The sequence below is a fragment of the Typopeltis vanoorti genome, chromosome 16 (assembly GCF_054136105.1).
Source record: "Typopeltis vanoorti isolate ZY-2024b chromosome 16, IOZ_Tvanoo_1.0, whole genome shotgun sequence".
NCBI lineage: Eukaryota > Metazoa > Arthropoda > Arachnida > Uropygi > Thelyphonidae > Typopeltis > Typopeltis vanoorti.
In genome coordinates this window covers 86895741-86914995 of record NC_143564.1, presented here as the reverse complement: position 1 = coordinate 86914995, position 19255 = coordinate 86895741, and the positions used below count along the sequence as shown (strand labels likewise).

General features: G+C 36.4%; 1 protein-coding gene across 1 annotated transcript in view; it reads right to left on the bottom strand.

Annotated features, from left to right (window-relative positions):
• The window catches only part of alien (COP9 signalosome complex subunit 2 alien), a 395054-nt gene that overhangs the window by 335774 nt on the left and 40025 nt on the right, over positions 1-19255 (bottom strand). Inside the window, exon 3 of the mRNA XM_090406656.1 lies at positions 5495-5575. Within this exon, the coding sequence (XP_090262782.1) occupies positions 5495-5575 (81 nt within the window). The remainder of the gene's footprint in view (positions 1-5494; positions 5576-19255) is intronic.

Below are 19255 nucleotides of genomic sequence, written 5' to 3'. Positions count from 1 at the left end.
TCATTTCACAATGTTAGACACATAACATTCTCTTTATATGGATATTTCTTGAAAGTGTTATTCATACATTTAAGTCCAGTGAGATTAATTCTCATAACTATGATGATGATGTCAGTGATTATTTCCTGCAGGCACACTTTGACAAATTCTCATGCCAGTGCACAAGCTCAAACTTCCTCCTCAGTTTATTATACTCTGCTTTACAAGTTCAAAACATGTCCCTTCTTAGTCAAAGCTCTTACATTGTCACCTCTCAAGTCAAAACAGTAAGACTGCTTTCACCAACTGGAGGTATAATGGTCAACTCTTTTTAGACAGTTTCTCAATTACTATTATTAGATATATACCTGAAGTCCCTTCCAGCACCTGCTACTTACAGTAGCTATCCCTGAGTTACCTATAAATTCACTTTCCTTAATCTTGTATGCTTTTTCCTCTCTTTTCAGTCCATATCCTCATAACTTGCCTATCCATGGTATACTATAGGTTGTCCAACCTCTAGCAGATGGGCTCTCCATTAAAAAAAAAAAAAAAAAACTGAAATCGCCAAAGATAGTTCACAGCCTTTTTCAGTTGACCGTGGTATGAAGCAGAAACCAACTGCATATTCTGTCCTGTTAGTCTTTATCCTACACAAAACAGCTGGAAATTCCTTCTCTGTATTATTCATACTACCACCAACTGGAGATTTCCTCACTGACTAGATTTAATTCCACTGCAATCATTAAGCAGTATACTCCTGCTTCCTTCTTGTCTATCCTCCTTAAATAAACTGAATTCATCACATTTTATTCCTCCATTCCAATATCCATCTCTGTCAACCGTGTCTCACTAATGAATATAACTTTTAGTTTCACTATACCTACCAATGCCAATAACTTCCTGCCTTTATTCTGATGCAACTTGGCATTGGTGTATACAAGAGACAGCTGACTACCAGGCTCACAAATGTTCAGGGTAACTCTCATCTGAGAGGTTACATGTGCTATGTTCAAGTAACTCAGGAAGCTATAATTGAATCTTAAACCAAATCCACCTTGACATAAATACAAGCTTTTCACTTTTCTATCTTGACAAAACAACTAGTCATCCAATTCAGCTCAAAATCACATATCAACATAGTGCACACCATTTCTTCGACACAGCCTAATTGCTGAATCATTTGTATTCACAGCTCACGACTTTCTCATTCCTGTCAAACTATAACAACAACATAAAATCTTGATTCACTTGCTCTTCTTTTTCACCTCCCCCAACAATGCTTACACATCTTCTCTCATACCAAACTTATCTCCTTTTTATATCATTCATTCTGATCAATACAATGATATCGTTCATTCATTCTACCTGCTCACATATTGTTTTGGCTATGTCATGAATCTTGGCACCCAAAAAACCTTGCTTTCATTTTTTGATTATCAAGTATGCCTTTGATCATGGAATCACCATACATCACCCATCTCCATTTTTGTCTGTTTCTGCTTTGTTGTCCTTTCATTTTTATCATCATCCATTTGTTTCATCTCCTTTCCTGCTAATTGTGAAGTACTTTCATATTATTTAAAACTCCTGTGCAGTATACTGCAGCAAGCATTAAAAGCCTCAAAAAAAAATTCCAACATTATGTTGGAATTTTTCACAATTCTTATTTTTCCTATCTTCTTTTTCACACTCATGAATCTTTCAAAGAGCTATCATCACCTTTCATTTTAATTTCTCCATTCTTACTCTTATTCCACTTGACACATATCACTATCTGCTACATTGTCTTATTTCCTCCATCTGAATTACCACTCACATTCAAAACATTTCATACTCCCTAATCTGCCTAATTAATATACATTTCTGGCAATTCTAACATCCCATGCTTTCTCCTGAATAATATACCTAGCTGTATTCTGCTTCATATGAGAAATTTTCAAATATTTGCCCACAGATATTTGAAAATAACGTGATACAAATTAGAACAAAAATGAAAATATAATCAATTCAGTGGGAAGTGAAGATCTGATCCTGACAGCCTCTATTTAGCCTGAATCCAGCTTGTTCTTCACCAAGCTTTTCTTCCACAATTCTTCTCAACCGTTTCTCAAGTATACTTGCATAGATCTTCCCAGGAACACTCAATAGGGAAATACCTCTGTAATTCTCACATTCAGTTTTATTTCCCTTTTTATATATGGGTACTATGAGATATCTACTCCAATCATCGGGAATTCGTCCCTCTGTCCAGGCATTCTGAACTATGCAGTGCAGCCACTGTAAGACTTTTATACCGCCATACTTCAGCATTTCTGGTCGAATATCATCTACTCCTGCTGCCCTTCCACATTTCAAGCCTTTGATGGATTTTTCTACTTCAAGTATGGATATGTATTACTGACTGTATACTTGTTGAGTGTTTTGTGCTATCCCTGCTTGTTTCATTTAGCAATTTTCTGAAGTAATGACTCCATATTTCAAGGATATCTTTTTCTCCCATTTTCATGTCATCTCTTTATCCTTTTACCTTTATCATCTCTAACTCCTTTTACAGCACTCTTTCCTCCATTTCTAAACTTCTTCAACAACCTCCAGAATATCTTACCACCTTCTTGATATTTATTTTCGATGTTCTTGCCAAAGTCCTGCCATAGCTTTTGTTTAGTTAGTTTTACACAGTGTTTTGCTTTCTTACATTTGTCTCTGTATTCTCTAAGAGCAAAAGCTGACTTATTTGCCAGGAACTTTTGATATGCTTTCTTCTATTCCTTCACTGCCTCTAACTTCCTGTGTCCACCATGGAGTTCTGATTTTTCTATCCTTGCAAACTCCCTCACCACATGCCTCTCTGGCTGAATCAATCAGGGTTTTATTCAAGGCTTGCCACTGAATATCCAAGGTTTGGTTCCTGTTCTCAAACGCTTTCATTTTTTCTTCAATAATCTTTGTGTATATTTTAGTCTACAGTTCACATCTGAGAGCTGCTCAACTTTTATTTGCTTTAAAACTTTCTTACATGTTATTCTTTTCAATTATTCTGCTCAAGACTAAATAGTGATCACTTCCAATTTCAAATCCTCTGTACACTCTGGTGTCCTGCACCAGGGAGAAAACATCACTATCAACAATAACATAGTCAATGAGACTTTTCTTATTCCTATCCTCTTCTCTCCATGTGAATTTGCACACATTTTTATGTTGGAACATAGTGTTAGTAATAATCAATCCTGATCACTATATTTCTGCTCAGGATCAGTGTATGTCCTGAGCAGAAATCCAACAGGTATTTGCCATTATTATTAGCTTTGCTCTTTTCTCCAAATTTTTGTATTCCCAAAATTCTCAAAATATTTTTGTGTGTGTGATAATCATTTCCTACTCTGCTATTTAGATCCCCAACAAGAACCAACTTTTCCTTTTTCATTGTGTAAGTTGATTTTTCTAAAGCATCAAAAAATTCCTCCACTTCTACCTTAGTAGAATCTTCTGTGGCACAAATAAGTCTCATTTACCAATTCCCCATTCTGATATTATCCCACATCACTCTACTTGAGACTGCCTGCCATTCAAGAAGATTAACCTCGTATTTTGTGTTGAATACCATCGCTGCTCCTTCTTTTCCTTGATTGTCATTTCCTGAATATAACATTTTGTATTTGTTGCTCAGCAAGATCTCACCAGTTTTTCTTTTTTTTTTTTTGTTTCAGTCACCCCTATTATGTCGATCTGGTACTTATCTAATTCCTCAGCTAGCTCCCTTTGTTTGCCATTCAAGCTTCTCATGTTGATAGTACTGATCTTTAACTGGTGATGTTGAGTTGGGGTGTGCTTTTAGATTTGTTCCAGTAGCGGACTTTTCGATGTGCGCCATGGTTCCCTGGCGAAAACAACGGGGGGGGGCCTTGTTTAACCGGGCGACGCCCCAGCCGTTATGAAATTTTGTCACGTTGTTCCATCGTTTTGTATATTGGTTTAAGCCAATAAGAATACAATTTGGTCAGCTAATAACGATAGAAATATAAAATGTGATAATGTTGGAGTCCTAACAGCCTGATTTGGAGGAAAATTGTAGATAGGAAGTTAGTAATGATGTAAATTTTTCATGTAGTACTATCATATCCTGTACACCCCCTTGAGGGTACATGGCAGGAATTTGATGATGATGATCATATAATCCATTCATCTATCAGTGGCTCTAACAAGCACTTAAGCACCCACGGCCTTCCAAATATCTTGGATTTTCTAACCATAACACGAAGATAAGGCGGTTACCCTATGCTTCTAAGTATTCTTGTCTGTAAATTGCACGTGTTCTATTCTACTGGCCAGTTTTCCTGTTCTGAGGGCTGAAAAATCAGAGTTTCCGATAGAAAAAACCCCCTTTACCTTCATACGAGACCAGCAAACTTATCTTTAGTCAAAAGAGACCAGATAAAGGTTCCTTATGTCATGAACGGGAATCGAACCCAGGTCTTTCCTACCCACAGCTTGATCTATAACGATTGAGCTATGGAGGCTGTAACTCATATAATACTAAATATTAAAAAAAACCTAATCAAATAGAACTTGTTGCAAACAATGTCAACACATATCAATATATTATATTACAGTAGTCTAAATATATACTAAATAACAATCTAAAATGTACTAAACCTACCACAATTTATAAAGAAATATGATTATTTTATAACACAATTTTATTTTATTGCTTTCTTTCTTTTCTTTTTTTTTTTTTTTTTTAACACTCTTATCCCCAGTCTCTGAATATATGTCATACTCACAAATATTCCAAGGAAAAAAAATGTTCTCCAATGCCTGTATAATCTGTTCTTAAGCATAGGTAACTGCAAATGGAGATGGATTTTTCTCTTGCAAAATTTTGGTTTTGCATTCTCAACTGAGAATGTAAATAAATGACCATTCAAACTGCAGCACTTTTATACAAGATTTGTGTACTTAAAATCAAATGATATGGTAGACAAGATGCATTAAATAAATGAATTTAGTTCAAAATACTGAAATAAAGCAATGGGTATTTGTCAGATGCAATTTTTACAAAAGCAAAAATCAGAATTTTGAGGAGTATTTCCATCTGAGACTACTTAATATGTGTAAGAACACATCAAGACATCTGATAGTTTCTCATCTCCTATTATATCTTGGTCATATTACAACTGGCTAACAAATGGTTTTCTGCTTCCAAAAGATAATCTCTCAAAAAATTCAAATAATGAATGTATACTTCTTCAACTAGACATAATAAAATATTATGTGCATCTTAAGTAAATGCTATTTAAGATATTTTACTACATTAGAAATAAATATTAGTTTAAGCAAAATGCATGTAATTTGCAAACTAGAATATGAACTCGATTTCACTAAATATTTTTGGAAAGAGCATTCTTTATCTTTAAAAGTTCTGGGTAAGTATTTTTAAAAAATACATTCAAACCATCATGAGGAAGAAGAATTAAGGAATATTTGAAAATAAATTATTTAGCAATAGAAATACCAGCTTGAAATTGATTTTTATCATCTGCTTCAAGGCTTTGAAACCCCACTCTCCTTTATCTCCTCCTTCTAAGTCCAGCACCTAAAAATAAAAGAAAGCTATCAGGAGTAAAACTAGCAAACAAACAAATATAGTGAATTTTAATGAAAACTTTTATAAATATTTCAAATAAGATCCTTCACAGCTGGGTTGGTATCGATGATTCCTATAAACTGGAGATATCTGGGTTCAAATCCCATTTAAAATGCATAGGACTTTTCAACTGAGAGTGAGTTAGGCCAGTCTCACAAGAAGGTGGTGGTTTTTTTTTTTTTTTTTTTTTTTTGCTCCTGCAAAACGGGCAACTAGCCAAAAGACACACAATTTACAGATGCAACAGACAGTGCAGATAGGATTGACCAACCTATCCTAAACAGTATAATCACATAAGGTACTTAGCCATGATAGGCAATTGAGACTAACATAAATGAAATGGAAGGGGATATTTCAAATACTTTTACAAAAAAACATTATACCGTATTTATCGATAGATAACGCACACGTTATCTATATAAAAAAGTCTAAATTTGTTAAAAATGAACATGTGCGGTATACATTTGAAAGGTATGAGAGATAAATCAAATGTAATAACAAAACTAAGGTAGAAGTATTACTTAATATTTATTGAATACCATTCAAATCCAAAAAATTCTTCATCAGACTCAATATTGAAAGAATCAATTGCGTTAAAAATTTCGTTTGGTATTTCTTCAGCTTCATAATCATTGCCACCGGACCCACTGCATTCCCTTGTGCTTTAATGAAACCATTTCTAACACAGTTTTCACTTACAGCAGCCCAACTTTCTACAATCCACGTAACTATATCTGTATATGACGTTTTTTCTTTTCATCTGCCCTGTTTTGTTATATTCATGGATGCCATTCATCATCCAGTCTTCCCACTTAGCCCCCAAATTGTCTTTGAATGGTTTATTTACTGCAAGATCTAGGGGTTGGAGTTTTTTTTTTTTTTTTTTTTTTTTTGTATCTCAAAGTTTCTCGATACTTTATTTTCATATAAATACAAGAGGAACTCATCCACAGTCAGTCAGTCGTGAACATTGTGATATTCACGTATAAGCGCACGCAGGTTCGTTGCGTTAGCTATAGCCCATTGTGGTTTTATATTGCCAGATTTTTTTCATTAGTGTGAAACATTATCAGTGGATAATAATCGTTACATGGCCATTTTGGATCATTTTTTGGGTTCACCTTCTATTACTATGACATCTACGAGTAAAATGCGTAAATCAAGTGATTCTTGTCAGGTTTTTAATGAAAAGTTGACCAATTTACACTTTTTGTGCCGATGGACGATAGGCCAGTGTGTTTAATTTGTCGTGAGTCAGTGTCAGTATCAAAAGAATACAATATAAATTGACACTGAAACAAAGCATGCGTGCAATTTCGATCACCTTCAAGGACAGCTTCGTGTCGACAAAGTGAACCATCTCCAAATTGATTTAAAATGCCAGCAGGGTACGTTTGAAAGGCAGAGGGAAGAGAGCGAAGCATGCGTCAAAGCAAGTTATGTAATAGCTGAAAAAATTGCTAAAAAAAATCAAAAGCCTTCTTGGAAGGCGAGTTTGTGAAAGAGTGTCTCATCACTGCTGGGGAAATTCTGTGCCCAAATAATAAGGAAGTGTTTAAAAAACTGAGTTTGTCTGGGGTAACTGTAGCATGAAGTGTCGAAGAACTTGCCAATGACATTGAAGGAACTTTAAAAAAATGGTCGTCCGAATTTACATCATATTAACTTGCTTTAGATGAGAGCACATATGTGAAGGATACAGTACAACTGGCTATCTTTGTCTGTGGCATTGATCAACAATTCACTGTGACAGAAGAACTGCTAGTGCTCGTACCTATGAAGGGAACGACAAAAGGACTGATATTCTTGAAGCCCCCAAGAAAAGGTCCAGCGTTTCGACCTCAGCTTAACCAACCTGGAGGGTGTGTAACTGATGGTGCCCCTGCTATGGTGGGAAAGAAAGAAGGGTTTGTTGCGTTGCTACAGAAAGAACCGGAACTAGAAGAAAAAGATTTCGTCCATCACCACTGTTTAATCTACCAGGAGAATTTGTCGACGAAAACTATTGGATTTGAGAATGTCATGAAAGTTATTGTGACTGTTGTCAACATTATTAAAGCAAGAGGATTGAATCATCGTCAATTCCAAGAGTTTTTGACCCGAGAGTGCGAGAGCGGATCACGGCAATGTGCATTGGTTGAGCAGAGGGAAGGTTCTTAAAAGTCTTTGACTTAAGGAGCGAAATACAGCAGTTCGTGCAAACCAAGGGGAAGCTGATTGCGGAATTCAATGATCCGAAGCAGATGACAGACTTTGCCATTGTGACCGACATCTCGTTGCATATGAATGACCTAAACATGCGGCTACAATCCAAAGATCAACTGGTGCACACTATGTTTGATCAAATCAAACATAGTGTGCAAAAAAATACTTAACTCATTTTCAGCTTCTCGCTAAGTCCAACTCTTCGTCTCTTGATGAATACGCTACAATATTAGCAGTGTTGTGAAGTGAGTTCGAAGAGAGATTTAGTGATTTTCGTAACCAATAGTCCTCTTTAGATTTATTTTCAATGTCATTCAGTGTCAACTCTGCTGAAATGCCAGGCTCAGTACAAATCGAGCTGCATAAACTCCAAAACTCTTCTTTGACAGAAAAATTATTCAATGTGCACTTGCTTACATTTTACAAAGACTACATTTCTATGGACACATTCCCTAATCTTTGCCGGCATGCTTTGAAGATGTGTGCTTTGTTAGGAAGCACATACTTATGTGAGCAGTTCTTCTCCAGAATGAAGCATGTGAAGTCGAAAACAAGAACTTAGATTACTGACCAACATCTCAAGAATAATCTGCGCATAGTGACTTCAACATCGACAAGCTGGTCAAGGAAAAGCATTGTCAAGTTTCTCATTGACATTGTAAAAAATGAATGTTTTCTTCATTAAATTATCTTTTTTCAAGTATTGATTGTATTTACTTATCATGAACCTGACTCCTACCTACGTTCTTTAAGCTGAGTTTGTTTATTTTTATAGGATTTTATGTAAAGTATCAAATGCACAGTGTTACTTGTGAATCTGGAAAGCATCTTACAATTCTAAATACAGCAGTATAGCTTAGTGGCCCGTAGGCGTCATTGAAATTTTTAATGCAGCCTGCACCGTCTGAAAGGTTGAAGACAACTGTGTTAAGACATGAGCAGTAGTTGCTCATCATGATTTTAAAAATCAACTACTTACCAAACATGCTTCTCTTCTTCCTCTTCCATTTGTCTAATTTTGTGGGGTTAGCCTTGCTCTTAATATATTCTCCAATATCTACACCCTTCTAGCCTTTTCTTCTCCCTAAATTCCTGTCTATTTGCCTATACATGGCAGTAATATGCCATAAGGTTCTGCAACCTTTAGTGTGGTAGAATGATTTTTTAAAAAAAAATCTTTCTTACTCACGTAGTACCTGCATGCACATATCTTTAACTGTGTATCATTCACTGTACATCAATACTAAAGGAAAGAAAAGTGATTTGTTCAGCACATGCATTTGGATCATGACAGGGAGTAACCAGTCATCTGACCAGTGGAAAAGCATTCTGCAAAAAAGGAAAGCTTAGATGAGATCTTTAGCCAGAGGAAAATTGATGTCAATGGCATACTTGAAAGAAATGATAAAGAAAATGTCAAGAATGTTAGAACAATGGTGAACATTATCTGGTGGTAAGTGAATGGTTTGAACTATGTCAGTGCTATTATAAATATTCTAACATCACTTCATGCTTGGTCAGTGGAATTAGAAAAGGGAAGTGTTGAAATTGTGAACTTAAAATACACAAGGAAGATTAGCTCTCAGTGTCTGTGCAGCTGAACAGCAGAAAATCAATTTTCAGGAATAAAAATTCAGAGATCAGAACAATTTAAGGCAGAGTGCAACAGACATCAATGAAATAAAATCAATAAAATGATGGCAGAAATTCTGAGCCAGATAAGAAGAGAAAAGAAGAATTCTAAATTTGGCATTTGTTTCTCAGAAATGGTGGAGTGCACCAAAAACACAACTACCAGAAGTCATGCCAACTTTCCTCTTCCTCCTCACACGAAGTTACCTGTTATTATAATTATTTATGATGTTTTTTACTGGGAGCCTCTGTAGCTCAATCAGTGTAGACAAAGCCATTTGGATGGAAAGACCTGGCTCGATTCCCATCCATAATGTGAGGAACCTTTATCTGGTCTCTTTTAATGAAAGGTGGATTATGGAGGTAGGGTGTTTTTTTTCACCCGGAAATTTGGGTTTTTCATCCCCCAGAACACACGTGGATTTACAGTCATGAATACCTTAGGGGATGCGGCAAGAAGTGACAAACCGGTTGCATTAAATCCATCGTAAGTCTCTCATTAGGGGACTCTACCCATCCTTATGGGATGGACAAGATGAATCAATTAATCATACAGGTATTATTACTGAGTGTATGAGTACTATAATTACTAGCAAACAGTAATGCCAGCAGATCGCAAGTTTTTCAGTGGTGGTGAAGCAAAATAGAAGCATGCAGTGTATCTGACTGACTTATGTCTCCTGTGGTGAGCAAACTAGTTTCCTGGGCATACCATGGTTTATATGGTATCCTCCTTGTATATCACTATACTTCGAATCCCAGGTACAATCAGACAGGATAACTAGCAAAAAGGATTATATGCCAGTTGGCTAGGAAGCCTGATTTATCATCATCAGGATCAGTACCATGTATTATTATATTGCATCCAGGCTATGGAACTGCTTAACTCCCAAATGGAAAAAATCTTTGGTGGACTCCACTGTATGTCTGACATATTTTTTGAAAGTTATTACTTGCACTGCATTGCAATTAGGAAGAGGAGGGAGAAGAAAATAAAAGTCAAAAATCTAATCTGGAGAACAAATAGGGCATCAGCAACTTGAATCTGCAATAAAAAAGGTGTTGGTGATGTTCAGGCAATAAATATTACATACCATCTAGATGGCAGTCAGTCTCAAAGACACAAAGACAATGGTCTCTGGAGAATCAACATGAGTTACATTAACTTTATAAACCCACAATATCCAGTGTAATCAAGTTCAAAAAGTTGCAGTGGGTAGGATATGTTTATCATATGGAAAACAACAATATTCTCATGAAGACAATCAATAGTAAAATTATTGGTAAACCTAAAGGAAAACCTAGGATATGGATAGACACCGTCAATATATCAACATCATATTAGAAGTCCAAACTGAGGAATAAGGGAAAACAGCAAGAGTTAGATGGATATAATAACGGAACTTACCAACATGAAATTACAAGTATTGAAAGAAAAGATGAGAAGTGAAACAAGACAACTGAGAGCGAGATAGAAAGCATATGTCCACAAAGTTACCAAAAGTCAGAAATGACTGGATAGCATATAACACAAAGCAACAAGGAAGAAAACATTTATAACCAACCAGACTGGGATTTATTGTTTTTTGTCTATCCTACCTACAAAGAGGTTGTAAAGTCATTTTACATCAGTACTTTGGGTGTGCCAAGAGTTAGATATCCTGGAAATCCTGTTCTTAAAGCCAAAAATAGCACAGAACTGACTTCGCTGTCATTTGTTCGTGTAACCATTCTGTTCAAATCAGTCTGCAAGGATTCTGTATCAGCTGTATTACTTATCACTCTCCCTAACTTAACATTAACAAATAACTGAATATCACATTAAAGACCTTACACAATTTCATTAATATACATGTTAAACAACAATGATCTAAGGTATATCACTCATCATCTTCCTCTTCAAACTCAGCACCACCACCATACATCACCTTCTGATACCTGTCAGTCAATCACTCAATCTAAGTCTAGTTTATTTTTTACAAATCCACTCCTTTAAATTTATATAACAATCTCCAATGTAGAAGCCTATCAAATGCCCTGGCAAAACCAAGTATTGCACATTTTTGCAAAGGCATTTGACTTGCTTATAATCTTTTCACTAGACCTACCAATGCTAAGAACTCCATCTTTATTCCTGATTCCTCTAATATTAGTATATATGCATGACAACGTACCACCAGACTAATGACTTGAATCTTGAACCATATTTCCCTTCCTAATTCCACAGTTAACACTTTTCTTTCCTGACATAACTAGTCCTGCATTTGCCAGTCATCCTTAACACTATCATTCTCTCTCTCTCTCTCTCTCACTTTGTTTGCCATTATGCTCACAATTTTTGCCACTTAATTTAATGCAGGAATCCATGCTTTCACCCATCCAGACATATTGAGCTTTTCACCAACAAGTCACATTTATTCTTTCAGTGAACAATAATTTCTGTTGATACCAACATTTGTTCATGCCAACATTTGAACATGCAATCTTGCATGTATAAATCTTTACAACCACCAAAGTCATCCATACATCTACATGGACACTTTCTTCTGCAGATTTACTTTCTGATTCATTTGTAATTGAAATTCTCTTCCTCCTCAGGTTATTCCTATCATACCATGGCAACAGACCAATTATCTTTACTCTTTTCCTTTTCGCCTCACTCAACTCTTTCATATAATATTTCATAATATTTCATACTTTTCTCCTTTCAAAACATTTGTTTCGTTATGCTTTCTCATAATATTTCATACTTTTCTTCTTTCAAAACATTTGTTTTGGCAGCACAATCAAGCCATCCACTCATTTTACTTACTGCTTTAGCAAACTGTTCGATGCTATTGCTTTACAAATCTTCATGCCCAGGAAACACACACACACACACTTTTGTTTCTTGCTCTTCCAGTATGTCTCTGATTGTAGCATCGCTACATATCACTATCCCGTCCATTTGTTTTTTTGTCCTGTTCTTCACGTGTTTCATCCATCTCCTTTCCTGCTATTTGCTAAATGCTTTTCTAGCCTATCCAACTCTCAAGATGGTATTATGTTGCTTTCTTCAAAGCCTCAAAATTTCCATAACCAAACTCTTCTTATCCTATTTCTTTCACACACACATCTCTTCATATGACTATCAACATCTTGCATTCTAAAATCTCCATTCTAGCACACATTCCACTTAGCACAAGTCACTACCTGCTAAGTCATCTCATTTGCTTCTTCATTTAAATTTATCCACATTCAACATTTCACGCTGGTCAATATACCTAATCATCAGATATTTCTGGCAAATTCTTACATACCGTTGTCTTCTATTTCCCATGAACTATTCACTTTCAATAATTCATATGATCCACACAATACACTGAAAAAATTTAAGTCAAAGGACCTGCTAACTCCACTGTTATACCTCATACATGCTTTATGAGGTATAACAACAGAGGGAGCAAGTCCTTGACCATATTCGAGACTTCAGATGTTTTTTTTTTTTTCATGCAGTTCTTCCTGTCTATCCATTGTAGGCCCACTTGCAGGAACAAGGAACTCTACACACACACACACACACACACACACACACACCAGGAACTGAGAGAGGATGGATAAACAATTCCATTCCCAAAATATGGAAGACACTAATACTTCAAGATCCCAGTTTACATCCTAGGCAGCTGAAAAGTGCCCACAGAACTGTCCTACCTAGTTTGGACTCTAGTCTTTCATCCACGGTTTTACTTAGTTTTGTATTGCCTTTGCATGTGTGCAACATGTCTCATATTATACCCCCCCCCATGATGATATCTCTCTGAGATGAAATATTGGAAGAATTAAATATTATTTTTAATCCTTCCTCAGTGCTGTTTTGTTCAATTAAACTTCTAATGAATTTCTCCTAGCACTTAAGCCTTAATGCACAGATACTGATTATTCATGGTGAAAATGTAGTATGCAAGGCAAAACAATATGGTAAGTTGAAACTTCAATTGCCAAAACAATTAAATTGGGTGACCTATATCAAAAGATGTCAGGATAATGGAATATTACCGAATTGTATCAAATTAAAAATCAAGTACCGATCGAAAAAAGGCCTCCATATTTACAAGAGTGCCAGTTTTGTTTGGCTATATGAACAGACTGCTTCTATGCACATAGTTCTTGCTGCTACCAAGAACATTAGATCATTACAGTCTGAGATCTTAGCAATTCTGAAAGCTAAACTCTATACCATTCTTTTCATATTTCCAAAGCCTCTGCTCAAAAAGAATTCTTGAAAACAAAAATAAACATATCAAAAAGTACAGCAGTCTTTGGGATTCTAAACTCATGCCTCAAGTTCAACCTCTTCATACAGTAGTTAACCCGTTGTTAAAAAGTTTTAATGAAGCTGATGTTAATTTCCATGCAAGTTCTTGGACCAAATGTCCAACATTGAATGATGCCTACGAAAGTCAGATTGTGTACAAGAGAAATCGATGTTTTCTAAATATCAGAATAGTCTGGAATTAATCATCTTCTCAATGTCTTAAAGACGGCTGGTCAGAGCAATAGGTTGATAACTGTTTGCTTTTTTTTTTTTGCGTCATTTTCTGGTTTCGAAATGGCAACGGCAAATGACTTATGCCAAGAATCTGAAAAATTCTCCATAAGTATTCTGTTATATGAGGGAGGTCTGAAACATTCTCGGCCTCGACCAAAGATAGCAACTATCGGCAATTTTTTTTTTTTTTCCAAGTTGGTACATCTGTCATAAGCATCCATGTGAAATTGCAAGTCATTCTATCAAGTAGTTTGTTTTATGCAGCTATAAAACAAACTACTTGATAGAATCTGAAGCAAAAGTGTTGTCTGTATCCCTTGAAATGGATAAAATTGAGTATCGTGTGGTTATAAACCTTGTAAAAGAAGGTTTAACTCCAAAAGAAATTCATTTGAAGTTCATAAAAGTTTATGAGCACTTTTCTCCTTCGTTTTTTGACAATTAAGAAATGTGCTGCCGAGTTTAAACATGGCCATACCAGCCTTGAAGATGATCCACATGAAGGACGGCCAAAAAGTAACACGAGAAATCACTGATCAAGTGCACGATATGGTATTGGATGACCAGCGAGTCAAAGTGTATGAAATTTCTGAGACTACAGGCATTTCAAAAGAACATGTAGGATATAGTTTGCATGAAGAATTGCAAATGAAAACTCTTTGCCCAAGATGGGTGCCACACTTGCTCACAGCAGATCAAAAATGCACTTGCATGAAAATCTCTGAACAGTGCATAGAGCGTTTTAACGAGAATAAAACTGATTTTGTGCATCAATGGGACTATAGATGAGACTTGGATTCACCATTACACACTGGAATCCAAACAGCAGTCAAAACAGTGGACAGAAGCCGGTTGTTCAGCGTCAAAGACAAAGTCGGTTCCGTCAGTAGGAAAGGTCATGGCATTGGTGTTTTGGAATGCTAAAGGCATTTTGTTTATTAATTATCTTGAAAAGGGGTAAAACAATAACCAGAGAATATCATTCCAATCTTTTAACCAGACTAGACGAAAAAATTCGTGAGAAAAGACCCAGTTTGCAGAAGAAAAAAAATCATCTTTCATCAGGACAATGCACCCGCCCACAAAGGTGTTTTGGCAATGGGAAAATTAAGGGATCTGCACTATGAATTATTGGAACATCCACCCTATTCGCCAGATTTGGCTCCTTCTGACTTTTCTCTTCCCAAAACTAAAACTCTTCCTCGCTGGTCAGTGTTTTACTTCGAATCAAGAGGTAATTGCAGCTGTAGAGGGGTATTTTGCAGATCTTACTGAGAACCACTACAGGGACGGGATAATGGCGCTGGAATAAATGCATTAGTTGTAAGAAAGATTATGTTGAAAAATAAAAATAATTTTGAAATTATAAATTCTTCATTGTTAGGCCGAGAACTTTTCAGACCGCCCTCGTATATTAAGAGAAGAAGATTGACAGAAGATGAGGGACGATGTTTTGTCATCAGGACCTACTGCAATGAGGTGAGACAGTAAATGAAGTCTTTTTAGTTCCTCCTTTAAGAATGGTTGATTCAGCTCTAGCCCATTGATAGAAAAGTTTAGCAACTGTGTCTCTTGATGCACTTTCAATATTAAAAAATTCAAGGTGGATATGTTGCTGAGATATTTTACTAGTATATGGAATAACCCCAAAGTGTCTGGAATAGCCTTAAGATCAGCTATAACACATCCATTATGTTCCAAGGTAGACAAATGGTGCATTCTATATCTACCTTTCATTTTTTGGATTTTATCCCATACAATTTTTTGCAATGGTTTTTTGACTAAGTGATGATGTAAATTGGATCCAAGATTGTGTTTGACTCTGAAGTCTCTCATAATGTGCTTGGGATCAAGAATATTCTCAAACTATTAGATTTGACATGGTAGGATATTTACGAAATATACTCCGCATTCTCTCTATCTCTGTCTTGATCTTTTTTGGCTTGGCACACTGGGTTTCACCAAGGATTTGGACAAAGTGGAAAAAATCAACATAATGGTTTTGGAAATGCAACTGTTACTGACTGGACAATACAATACCTGATACACTTCACTGATAGATGTTTGACTGATTGCTTCTGCATTTGAGTACTGCAAGATGGGAAAACGTACTCCAGCCATCCTGGTCTTTTTTCTTTTTTTTTTCCCACATGGGCATCTGTGTAGGAGAACACAGTTCCTGTGAAGACAGTGCAAATGACAAGAAAATTATTGTTTCCATGTAAGTTCTCAACATCCCACATAGGTAGTAAAAAATCGCAGGGAGGCAGACTAAGTTATATTGAAGAATACAAGCAGGCAGGCATATTGAAGAAGGTACAGCCTCTATTATTGAGAAGGGAGAAGTCATGATTGCAGAGCTTTTACTCAATGATACAACATCATCTGTTCATGTTAGAAGTACCACACAGTGTTGTGTCCATTAAAGTCACCCATGACAAGTATGGACTGAAGCAGTTGCAATATAAGATTATTAAGCTTGTTTTCATTTAACTCATAACCCAATGGTAAATAAATGACATACTGTAACAAGAAATAACATGGATATGCAAATCACTACTAATTCCAGAGCAGTATTAAACTGGGCATGATGGAAAGGAGTATGACTGTCCACTAAGATAGTTATTCCACCATGAGTAGGACCATCTCCTGTCCTTGTGAAGAACAGCTGCAGACAGAAACAGAATGATTTGCATTTCAGCAATCTTGATGTCAATATTTTGGTGAAAGCAATGACAGTTCTACTGTAAAATTTTTCCTATTATTTTAGCTTTAAAGACGTCTGAATTCCAAGAGGTTGAGGGCTTATTTTTGTTAGACTTCAAAAATCAAATCAACTAATGTCTTTTATTCGCTTATAGGGAGTAGGTGAGGCCTTTATACCCAATCTAGCTTTTTTTTTTTCTTTTTTTTTTTTGGAGACTGGATGGGCAGTTCAATCTCCACCGGTAGCCAATCAGAAATAGCTGGCTCATGTCTATCACTAATTATAGGCAGTCACCAATGAAGAGGCTGGCAAATAAGTGCTGCCATCTCTTGGTACCTAACCCTAACAGGATAGGTTACTGTCTAAAATGTGGGTACTACGGTCTATTTTCTCGAGTTTAGGAAACAAAAAACCCGAGTTACCAGGAGAAAACATCCGTTTGCCCATGCCAGAGATCGACTAACTCAGGAACTGGTCGAAAATAGGCTTACTAAAAGTTTCTCCAGTCGGTGACTAGACTTGAACCTAAGTAATTTCGAGCAACCAAGCAATCCACTTCGGTTGAGCTACACAGGCCTTCTTTGTTAGACTTATATTTCTCTATTGATTTCAAGAAACATGGATGGCCAGTGCCCATCTCTTACTCTGGAAAAATGTTTAATGCATCATCCTTTAGACATTTTTAGGAGAACTGATAATTTGGTAAGTTTGATTTACATTCAGTTGGATACAGAAGTATTCAATTTTTCTATGGGGGTGTGAAGTGGTCTATCTTTCAGTTATACGCTTTCCATAATTTTCTTGACAAGTGGGTTCTCATCAAATGGGATAATTTTTGGAGCTGTTTCAGCAGTGAGAATGCAGTCATGAGACTGACATGCTCCACAGAGAAGCACTCACAATCATGAAGTTCAGGTAGGGCAAAATTATCAGATGGTGGAATAAACAAGAGTTTGGGTTCCTGTTGATATTTTCTTAAATTACACCATCTCAGCATAAGAGGATTTCAGGATAGGTGTGGTGATGGCTAGCTTCATCTTTGAATCCTGATATATTTTGTTCTGTTTTTATCTTTTGAATTTCTTTTTCATCCTTCCACCTCTGATATGCACAGGAGTAGGCTGGATGATCTCCCTGACAGTTAGCACATTTAGCTTTCTTTGCAGAGAAAGATTCAGTATCATGCTCTTTACTACCACATCAGGCACAAGTGGAAGAATCAAGACAGGTAAGTTCAGGCATGCTAATATTTCTGAAATTTAAAGCATCTCAATGGATAAGGGATGTACAGCCTAATAGGGCAGTCAAGGTATCCACTTTTACAGATGTTGAAGAATTAGATGAATCAAAAGTAAGGATGATGTTCCAGATCAGAAACACGTAACCATTCCTACATATGAGACATGTCACTCTCTAATCTTAAAGCTCTGAACCTTCCTCATCTGGAATATAAAAAGAGACTGCCTTCTGATATGATCACTTCTCTCGAAGTGTCTAATGTTTTATGAAACTGGTATTCCACCCATTGATGCTGCTTTCAGTAGTTTTCTGAGTGTTGCTGACTTGATGTTTCCACGAGGGTATCACCTGAACGTAGTTTCTTACTGTTTTGGAAGATCCTGTCAGGTAAAATGTAGGTAACAGTAAAAATAGGTAAAATTTTACATATTGCATTTTATTGTTGCATGGATAATGAGAAAAACTAGGGCATTTATGCTGTTGTCAAATGTCTTTTGTTTGTTATTTCTGATATCAAAAGATGTATCTACCATATCAGTATTTGGTTGGAGCCTTGTGATGAACTCTGAAAAATTTGAGAATGAAGAATTCGTGCTCCAGGGTTTTTTGTTTTGTTCAGTATCAGTGTTCCCCCACCCACCACAAAATCGCACATGGATGCTCACTAACCAGCAATATAATGTCCTTAGAAGTGAAATGCCAGGGTTATCCTAGACACTATACCAGCACCACAGGAAGCCTTGGGCCTGTCTCTGTACCATGGGGTAGGAGACTTATTGCAACAATACCACTGACCCTTGCAGGCAAGCCTAGTAGTTGATTGATCCTAACAAGGCCATCCAGGACTGCTCATTCTTGCTGAAACCAAAGTAGTGCAAGACTACCAGATCCCATTTCAGGATGTCCACGGATTGCACCATGAACATGGTAGCAGGATGGTGGTCTGGAACACAAGATAGTAAAAACATTTGGGAGAAGTAGAGTAAAGAAGAGTAAAGAAAAAGAGGGAGAATGGAAAGAGCCAGTACCATCACCAGGAGGTCCACTCCACCACAGACAGGTGCCCCACAAGGAGAGAGGGAATGAAATTGCATAAGTGTATGAATAGTATGTGGAAGTAATAGAAGCCTGAGGCTGTTAAAATTAGAGACATCATAAAAACTGATGCTAAAGCAAAAAAGTCCCAACATGTTTAACATTGGAGAAAACGTGGATGAATTAAATTTGCATCACAAAAGAATGAGCAATGAAGAACTTATCATTCTGAATGAGAGCAACAAAAGGAACTTAGTTAAAGAAGACAGCTATTAAGATT